General features: G+C 39.9%; 1 protein-coding gene across 1 annotated transcript in view; it reads right to left on the reverse strand.

Moving 5' to 3' along the window:
- LOC147147830 (breakpoint cluster region protein) overlaps positions 1-10,547 on the reverse strand; it is a 35,881-nt gene extending 25,334 nt beyond the window's left edge. Inside the window, exon 1 of the mRNA XM_086030314.1 lies at positions 8,378-10,547. Within this exon, the coding sequence (XP_085886440.1) occupies positions 8,378-9,713 (1,336 nt within the window). The 5' untranslated portion in view covers positions 9,714-10,547. The remainder of the gene's footprint in view (positions 1-8,377) is intronic.
- Positions 10,548-10,613: the final 66 nt, after the last annotated feature.

Below are 10,613 nucleotides of genomic sequence, written 5' to 3' on the forward strand. Positions count from 1 at the left end.
TTAAATGTGGAACTGCCAATGTGGAGAACACATTTTTACCTGGAAAACTTGGGTAAAAGTAGTGATAAAATGTAAGCTAAATGCTGAAAACATTGCATTTTTCTCATAATGCCACAGGGTATTGACACCTTTTTAGCATTTGGCCACCATTATACCAATATGTTTGAAAATTAAGTAAGTAAACATTTTTTGTTAGTATTTTTGGGGGTTTTATTATCAAGGCTACAGTGCATGATTTCCAGTCAACATTTTTTCCATTAATGCCACGGGGTATTGACTTGCATGTGGCATTATATTATATATTCGAACCTACTGTGCAAATACGTTCAAACGTCTTTGCAAATACGTTTGAATACGTACTCTAATGCTAACCTAACACGCAAGTAACTGAAAGACTTACCCTGCCCTTACAAACACACATAGGGTACACCTGCAGCACAAACACGGAAACAGGAATTGTATTGGAACAGAATGGCTACTGGAACGTTTCCATGTTTTTCAACTTAAATCAAATCAAATGAATAAATAAATAAATAGCTGGGTGCTCTTGAACAGGGACTACTGTAGAGAGATTTCTGATGGGGCTATAGCACCTCTTAGCCCCAGTGTAACGCCATGTGTGGCAGCAAAGCACTATTGTTGCATAAATGAAAATAACTCACGTCAAGATAGGTCAATGGCACCAAAATGTTGTCGGTAAGCAATACTTTGCGAAACAATTATGTCACGAGGAAATTTTGAACATGTTTGTAACCTTTTATGAACCCTGACAAAACCCGAAATTCGCTACGTTCACAGGCCTTCGCCGCTCAGTGAGATACAGGCTTAAAAGAAGCTCCTCAATTTATTTCAACACAGTTCATTGACACCTAGATGGCACAAGATGGCACCAAAGTAATAATTTTATTGCTTTTCCTGAACAAAAAAACTGCAAATAGGTAAGTTTTTCAGCAAATAATGGAGGATAGGCTCTAATTTCACAATTTTCTGATGCAGAACCCCAAAAAATACTAACAGAACCGCAAATATAACTGCATTTTTTTCTACATAAAACATTACGGTTTCTTGTTCATAGGCTACCCATCCACAAAGTCACATGGATATAGATGGTAATCCCTCTAATTAACAAAGCAACAGCAAACAACACGAGAGCTATTGTTGCATTTCGTTGCTGTCTTGTGAAAAACACTTTGTCCATTTTTTTTCATATCTTTTATTTTTACATTAATGGGTTTCTGCATTACAGACATCCCATTAATGGGAACATTTTAAAAAGAAACAAAATTGAACTTACATGTTTGTCACAGGACAGCGACGATTTGTACTTTGGTAATTGGCAGAGGTAATAAGGTACTGTGTACTGACACACAATTGCATGAATGCGAGTGCTTGTCCCTCAGTATTCCCACAATCAGGATGGGGATTTTTTCACCGGCATTTAAGAGTCATGATGATCATGATTAATTACGGCAGAATAGACCAACCACAGAGCTGGCCTCCTTAAAGGGCCCATAGCTTATCAGAAACTCTGTCGATATCCTAGCTTCACAATTGCCCTAGATAACCAGAAACCAGAAAACAACAGCCATAGAAAAGCCCAGAGTGTTGTGTCAAGATTACACAGCAAAGATTAGCGACAGATCCCAATTGCTTTCTCACCCTTGAGAGACTAATAAGACGCATTTCATGGTGCAGAAAGTGCATATGTATGCACAAATAATCCTTGACAGTAGGCAAACATCAGACCTGCAGTGCAATTTATTAGGCTTTACTTGATACTTACACCATGCTCAACTAAGAAGGATACAAAGCTTCTTCTCGACAATGAGATCAAGATAAGCATTGTTTTTTTTTATTTTTATTTTTTTTTGCAGGGTGACATACATATTAGCCACAATTATTTTTTATATTATTTAGAACACTAAAGCATTGTGACTGCTTTCTTTAAGTCCCTAACCACAACAAAGGGCAATTTATTGGAAACGTGCCTCAACCAACTCCCTGCCCAAATCTTAATCCAGCAACGTGCGCACAAATGTTATTACGTCAGAAAGTGAATCCAGACATCTGGTAATTTATTATACAAGGCTCACGTGAAACAGCTCTGCCTTTATGTCAGCACTTAATCTCCTCTGTACAAGGGCACTACCCACTGAGCCAGTAGTGTGAAGATTTTCAACAGTAAGTGTCAAACAACGTGATGTGCATTAGCAGGGCAACTCCACTGATTTTAAACATGATGGTCAAGTTGCAAGTCACAAGAACTGCTCTGACTGTGCATAAACATCTTGGATGTGTGAACAAGCACTTAGTTATACTGTAGCTCTCCTGGAAATTGTTCTCTGATAAATAAAACACTCAAACCTCCACTGGAACTTTCAACGACATCTCCACAAGATCAGCAAAAACGCTCAATGTAGGAGAACACTCTGTCTTCGTCAAGGCAAGAAGGTGGGCCCTTTTATAAAATGATAATTAAAAGCAACGCAGATGATGTCTCACTGATGTAATCTGGGCTGCCCCGACTAGCAGGCTACAAATTTAGAAAAGAAAATGTGCTAATAACTGAGGGCATGGCTGTAAATGACGGTTTTCCAGGTGGGGCGGCACAGCCACATGCCTTTAGGAAAATGTAAGACTTAATGAATTTAAACTATAGATTAAAAATTCATTTTCTCAAGGGGCCACGTGAGAAACTGGAACAGTTGTCGTGGGCCACTCCATCATGCTAAACTCAAGTGTGTTCAATACAAATTGACAGAGGTGGGACTAAGTCGCAAGTAAGTCTCAATTCATAACTGTCAAGTCTCAAGCAAGTCCCAAGATACTGCAGGGAAAAAGAATTAAAAAATCAAGCAAGTCAAATTTCAAGCAAGTCCAGTCAAGTCAACACTTGATTTGAGCCAGTCCTTAGTCAAGTCATAAAACCTTGCTCGGTCAACACACTGTATATTGCAGTGATAATAAATAAAAAGAATCACTGATCATAACACAAAAAAGTACATTATCTCTAAAAATTAAATGAACATTTACATGTCTGAAAATTAAACTAACGACTTAAGAGTATGAAATGAATTTATAAACTTGAAATATTTACAAGAAAGTACGTTATTTTTTTACTAATGACTGTATGAGTGTCACACTGTTACTGTGACAACAAATATTGAAATATGCTGAATGCGGGCGTAAACACGTACCAGATGTATCAGATTTAAAAACTAGATTTAGTACATTGTTTTTGTTGCCAATCAGTTTCCCAAATCTATTAGCAGAGGTGGGCATTTGCTACATTTTGCTGGTCCGTCATTCGTCATCCGTCAGCAGCCAGGGTACCCGTCCGACATTCGTCAGTCTATCCTTTTTCATGACGAACTGAATTGAAATCGTCAATCCGTCAGTTGGTCCGTCAGTTAAGCCCGTCACTAGGTCTGTCAGAAGTCCGTTAGTCCGTCAGTTGGTCACCCAAAAAACGTCAGAAAAACGTGCGTCAAAACTGCGATGGACTAACGGTCCGTCAGTGATGGATGCGGTTGATGACGATTACACTGATGTTGCAGCTTGGGTACCCTTCCGTCGTCCGCCATTCTCCTTTTAGGCCGGTCCGGGCTTCCGTCAGCGATGCCGACTGCAAACTTCAAATGCATAACCGACATCAGGTTTAGTTCATATTTGACCAGCTATTAGTGAGCTAAACTGTCACACTAACCAAGCTAATTTAGCTTCACAGAACACACAGCTATTTTACCAATGTCTGACAGATGGAGATGGGATTATCCTCAAGTTTCAAACCTTGTATGTTGCTTCTTCCGGTTTCATCAAAAAAGATAATCCTTGAATCCAAATGTATTCATCTTTGGTGACGCTCACTGAGTCAGCCCCAGACCTGATCTGTGTGTCATACTAGTGGCCAATTGTGCCTGGATTGCCAGATTGGTGGCACGCACGACACAAATAATAATGTTTCTTTCAAAAATAAAAGGCATGCGATATTTAAAAAACACATTTTCAAATGTAAACAGAATGACTTGTCAAATCATGGATTCAAAATCAAGTCTAGTATATCCTGAATTCCAAGTCAAAGTCATGTCGAGTTTCAAAGGTTTTTGCCAAGTAGGCTTGAGTCCAAATCATGTGACTTATGTATATTCTCCTCTGTATATTGAAAGTATTTTGATAAAGCTCTAAATTGTTTTGATAAACTGTTTATGTAGAACTGCATATAGGATATTGTTAGAATTAGAACATATGAAAGTTAAGGATTGAAAATGTCCCCATTGTGTGGCTAATAAGGGTCATCTTCACAAAAATTACAAGCATGTCTTATTTAAATGACGCACAATTTAGTTAATACAATATGGGTATATAATGTATAACACCAACCAACATTTAAAAAAAAACATGTTTCACATGTGCATCAATTTTCCTACATTTTAAAAAAATCTTGACATTTTGAGCACCAACCGCTAATTCATTATAGTCATTAATAGATGAGACTCCCAAATCATTATCATGACAAATGTCTCTCTTTCCTCACCAGAGTAAAAATAAGAATGTTGCTAACATGAGGACACAAGTATTGCTTTCAAACACACCGACTGCTCTTGCTCGTGCTTGTCCTGCCCACACAAGTAAACCCTATGCAAACACACAAAAGTACTCACAAAAGCCTGAGTCGAATTTTTGATTAAAGTAAAAAAAACACACAAAAAATAGGTCACTGATGGTATAGTGGTACACACGCCTGAGTTGTGTGCGGGCAGCGTGGGATCGGTTCCCGCTCAGTGACGGTGTCTGTGTGTGTGCCCTGCGACTGGCTGGCGACCAGTTCGGGGTGTCGTCTGCCTTTCGCCCATTGTCAGCTGGGATAGGCTCCAGCACCTCCCCGCTTTACAGGATAAGCGGTTTGGAAGATGACACATGACACAAAAAATAAAAGCACCAATCTATTTCACAATTTATTTTGACTTAACAACTTTTCAAAGGCTTTACAGAGCTTGGGAGCTGCCTAGATGAGACCAAATCTGGACTAGGCGCATCCAAAATTCCTTCAATGTGCAATACTAGGTTCATTTAATGTACCGGTATTACTCATCTTTTTAAAGTATTCATTCAAACAGGTTTGTCATCATGAAATGAATTATCTTTGCCCAAAGTCACGTTTACAGCACTGACACAGAACCTGATTGAATGGATTGTACATTGCAGTCATCCCACAGGCGTGCTAGCTTACACTTCATGACGATTATATCACGCACGATCTGCTTGTCTGTCACATGCTTTGTGTCGAAGAGCTTTGGACTGGATCACCTTATATAACAACACATTCTGTGCATCTGCTTAATCCAACCCGCATTGGATGATTTTTAAGGGGCAGAGGCAAACAATTTCCTATATCCCATACCTTCTTTGCAGAATGTTTATCTTTGCCACTGAGATATGGGGAAAAACACAACAAACAAAAGTCCTTAACTAACTCCTGACTCCTGTCCATGACATTCCCAAGTTGGCCAAACCACTCTCCTTTTCCCACTTAACATTGTTATACTGTTACCATGTCAATACTTGCCCACATTGACAGATTCTCCTATTGTGTTCACGCATAACAACAGGAAGCACTGATAGCCAGCATTTCGATTGGAAGCCGCGTGACATGTTTAAGCCATTCAATCCTCGTTTTTGAGTGAGTAGTCAAGGCTTTTCTTTCCCCACCTTCCATGACAAAAGAGACTGCCTAAATTTATCACGCTAGACAAACCCCTTTAGGTTAATTACTCAGCACCAATGACAACAACACTGATGTGTGCTGACACAAAAACACACAGACTGGACGAGGCCGAAGTGACTGGGAAGCCTGGGGGCAGGAGCTGCCTCTGTCGTAGTCTTTCTGTGAGCGCATTCTATAGCACTCAGTGGGCCATGAACAGAAGAAGGCGAAAAAAAGTGGAGGTCAGCTTAAAAAAAAACAAAAAAAAAAAACCTTTATCTCCATCAGTGATCAATGCAGCATGTCAATCAAAGCACCTTTTTTGCAAGCTAACTTAGAAAAAAAATTATTTCCCAGTGTTGTGTTGGGTTTAGCAAAAGCTGATTAAAGCGGCAAAGAATTAACATTCATTACCAGGCTTTGGGGAGAATGCGTCTTACTGCTCATTATTGTGTGAAGAATATGCATTTAATTAAACCTAGCCTAACTTTTTTAGGTCATTTCAGTCGGCTCATTATATTTCCCTCCTCTGCAGGTTAACAGTAGCATCTGTTAAAAATAAACGGCATCATAATCCTAGCCAGAAAACATTTAGGTCTGGAGTTAGTGTGCTGGGCTGTCATTTCAATAAAGAGATTGCAGGTGCATTTTAGAATGCAATGTATGACAACGTATTCTCTTTCAAGGCCATTCAGCGAGAATAGATATCTTTCACTAGTGCAACTTCAATGTACGGTACTCTTTAGTACTTTATCTTCACATTCTTGCCAGTTGCCAGTAGCGCCATTCCCCCTTACGGGCCCCAGGGCAAGGGGTTGTTGCTGCACCTATTATCCTGGATACTAGGATACTAAAAAGAATTGGTAATCGTTTGGTTAATTGATAATATACACAGATTTAGTGGTATCAACTTCTGTCAGCTCCCTTTTGAACAATTTGTGCATGTTCAAAAACAAAATAAAGAAAACACAAAATGGAGATTTTTTTTAATTTATTTTACCATTATTATTATTAGTAGTAGTACTTATTACTCCTTGTGTAGTAGGGTAGTAATTGATTTTATTGAGGGATTTGACTTTATTGCTTACTAATCCATTTTTTGCAGCTTCCATAGTTATACATTTCGCAACTTTTCTGACCCACTGGCGAATTCTTTGAAAAAGCATCTAAGCGAGTTTAATTCCTACAAAAGAATTGACAACATGAGCAGAATCATTTCCACATTGTTTTGTGTATGACAAGAAACGAGCCCGAGGAAAGGCAGTCACAGAGTCAATAAAGCTAATCATTGCCCAAAACATGGTAGCCATTTATAGCTTGCAAAACGAGCGATTTCACAGCATATTTGAAACTTTTGACCTGAGGTAGACTAGGGCCTCGCCAATGCAATCAGCCAACATTAGCTCTTTTGAAAATGGGTAAACAAAAAAAAGACTTTTTTTTTTCTAAACCAAGTAGAGAATAATGATGTTCAAACAATCAAAAAATATATAAATTGGTTGATTTTTCCCAATTTTTGCTAATAAATGACTAAAATGTTCAAAAGAATACATACAAGTTTTGATAAAAGGAACACATATTCACATTAGTCAAGAAAAACATATATTGCTGTGTAAGTTGATGCAAGTTTTGAAGCTTTTTGGTATTAAGAGAAATACAGCAAATCTCTGTAGGGAAAAACTGAAAGCAAAACTTGTTTAGAATATGTCGGTGTCATTTGCTTTATCTATAAGCAAAGGGGATAAAAAATCTATTGTAATTAGGGGTGCACCGATCACAATTCAGTGGCCGATCCCCAATCTTTAAATATACCTGACACCTGGATACCTGATTTTTGCCAATCCCCTTTTTTTTTGTCAATAACCAACAGCATACACCTTTGGTGTTCTACTCTTGTCTTATTGTAAAACTTTGAACAATAACTGTGTAACAATTTACACGGATTATTTTAACTGCACATGAAGGCGTTCTCTAAAATAAAAATGAAAAGCCTATTCCTCATCTGACAGCAGAAGAAGAAAGTGGCAGACTTTTTCATAACTTTGCGGAGGGAGATGAAATCGGTAGAGACGAATTTTTATTTAAAGGGATCAGCCGATTACCGATCCCCCCCAAATTAAGGAAATTGGCGCCGATACCGATCCCGGTTGGTCGATCGGTGCACCCCAAATTAAAATGTCATTTTTGTAAGAATAGAAATCCTATTATTAATAGTTTTAATTTAAGAAAAATTCTACATAGCGGAAGCAAAGAAATTAATAGACAGACTTATAGGCTTAATTCATATGGTATGTTTTGTGGAGAAAGTTTAGTTAGTTGGTCTCGGTTTATTTCTTTGTCCAATTAAAAATAAAATAAAATACCTTCGTACAAAAAAAAAATAAGTGCAACACCTGAAGAAAAAAAACAATAAGTAATATGAAAAAAAATGCACATTTAAAATACCTCTTGTCATGTCAAAAAATGTAACTCATTATATTTCATGATGTTTATTACTATCATGTCTTAGATAAATCACACGGGTCTAGGCTAATGGGGAGGTATTAAGTCATTCATATTGAAGTACCACTTAAGTAACCACGTTTCCCAGTAAAAGGTTAATGACAAATCCAACTTATAAACACTTGCTATTTGTTTAAAAAAAGAGGGAGAGAGTATGCCTAGCAGACTCACCCAGATCGCCTTGAACACTGTTGTCATGGGAGGTCCTGCTGGATGTGGTGGACTCCCCATCACTGGGCCATGGTTGGCCTGCTTTATGTACTCTGATCTGCTCAGTCACCGCCACCTGCTGCTTCAGACGCTTTTGGGAGAGGGGTGTGGGTGGGCTGCTGCTGTCAAGCGACTGCTGGGAAGGTGAGCGACTTTTGTCCCTGAACATCTGATAGGTTGTGGGACTGGGGGAAACATGACTGGACTGGCCTGAGGAGAAGTCCTCTTCACTGGATGTCAAGTTTTCATTGGAGCTGCAGTCTGGAGTGTATCCTCCTCCTCCGTCGTCATCAAAACTGCCAGGAGAACAGGAGCGCCGAGGCCATGTTAGATGTCTGTTCTCCTCTATGCTGTGGTCTCTAATGTGGATCACTCGAGTGTCCGTCTCAGTCATCATTGCCCCGACATACACGCTGGTGTATGGTTGACACTCAGCTGGCTGTGTCTCAGACTTTCCTCCTGTGGAATGGAGCACACCGTCTTTCAGGAACTGATGGGTGACCTCTGATTCGTCATATGACCCATTATAACTGCAGTTCCCCTCAGTGGGTTGGCCTCGCTGAATACACTTATTGATGTCCCCTGTGGTGGCTGACAGGTTCCCTGGTGTGGAATAAAGAGACCTCTTGCGTTCCATCTGCATGGCCTGACAGCCAAGCGTGCTGATCTTGTCTGACACCTCCCTGTCGTTAACTTTGACCAGTCCTCGCTCGTAATGGTACTCCATGTTCACATAGAAGGGTTTGTCCGGTCCTCCCATCACTGACAATCCTCTGCCATCTCCAGCTGCGTTTGAGTTGGCTCTCCTGATGCGCTCGAAGTTGGATCTCAGAGCGGCCACTGAACCCGGTCCCACTGGGAATCCAGAAAAGTCTGACTCTTGGTGGACAGGTGTCTCCCCGCCCTTCTGTTTGCCACCTTCAACCTCTCCCTCTGAATGTGGTGTCCACTTTTCTGTCTTGCCAGGTACTGCCTGTGGCTGCACGACTGATACTTGCTCTTTGTGAGACATATGTATGTCTGGACCACCTGGAAGGTTTCCATCACTTGCTTGAGGAATCCTTTTAAACCCCCATCGCTGGCCATCATAAGACTTCCTTTCTTTTGCAAGGAGAGTCTGCAGGTAAATCATCCTAAAGCGCTCTTTGTTTACTTCCTTCTCCAAGTGTTTAATGGATGTCTTGCATTTGTCCAGCTCCTGTTCAATATCTCCCATAGAGTTCAGCTCCATGCATGGCGGATCAGAATTGGGAAACTGGGCTCTCCAAGCTTCCACAAACCCGACTGGTTCAACCATTGTTATTCTAGATTATTCACGAAAAAACATACAACATCCCTGCAAATAATACGGTAAAACTAACTTTTTATATACTATAACGCCCATGGTGCTGTGAAAAGAGGAGGAAATGTGTGGGTCCACTTCCCAAACAAGAAAAGGTTCTCATCTTTACTTACAGACTCGTGCACCAGAAAAAAAACCCACCGGTCCAGTTCTTTACTCCTTAATGGCAAGTCCAAGAAATAAATATTTGTTCGTGTGCTCTTTTTAACGTTTATCGTTTACGAGATCCTCTGTCCTCTGTGTTTGCTGTCATACTGACTCGCAACGCTCTGGTGTTTTGGCTCCCGGTTGAAGAGCAGCCACAGCAGAAGAGGCGGGGCATCCATGCGTGATTGCTGGACCGTGTACACAATCACATCAAATTCAAAATGGTCGATAACGCTAAACTTGCTTTTCTTGACAACGGGGACTGTTAAGATAACAGTGAAAATACCACTCGAGTTTCCAGGCAATGAAGAAAAGAGTGTTGTTTTGCGGTAGCTTTGTAAATTGTTACCAGTCGAGGTGAAAAAAATACAACACGTACAACTTTTCACCTACCCTTTCTTTTCCATAAACTATTCCCAAGGCTTTTCAAGTGATTTGGAAACAACAACACCATTATCCACGGATTACGCGTGGTACTTCAAATGTCATTGTGTTGCAATTGTAAAGTTGGTCTGTAGAAAAAGAAATCTCCAACATCGCCACCTGATGGTTCAAAGGTTTAGACGGACACAGCTCAAGTGTTCAAGGACTACTGTTCAACGAGGCTAACATACGCCGAAGTGTTAGTTAGCTGTTATGTATATGTTTCGTGTATGTTTTTATGTTTGTTTGTTTTTGAAAGATTTTTTATCTGGACTTTAAAGGTAT

This window comes from Filicampus tigris, chromosome 5, assembly GCF_054856515.1.
Source record: "Filicampus tigris isolate MCC_2025a chromosome 5, RoL_Ftig_1.0, whole genome shotgun sequence".
In the NCBI taxonomy this organism is placed as follows: Eukaryota; Metazoa; Chordata; class Actinopteri; order Syngnathiformes; family Syngnathidae; genus Filicampus; species Filicampus tigris.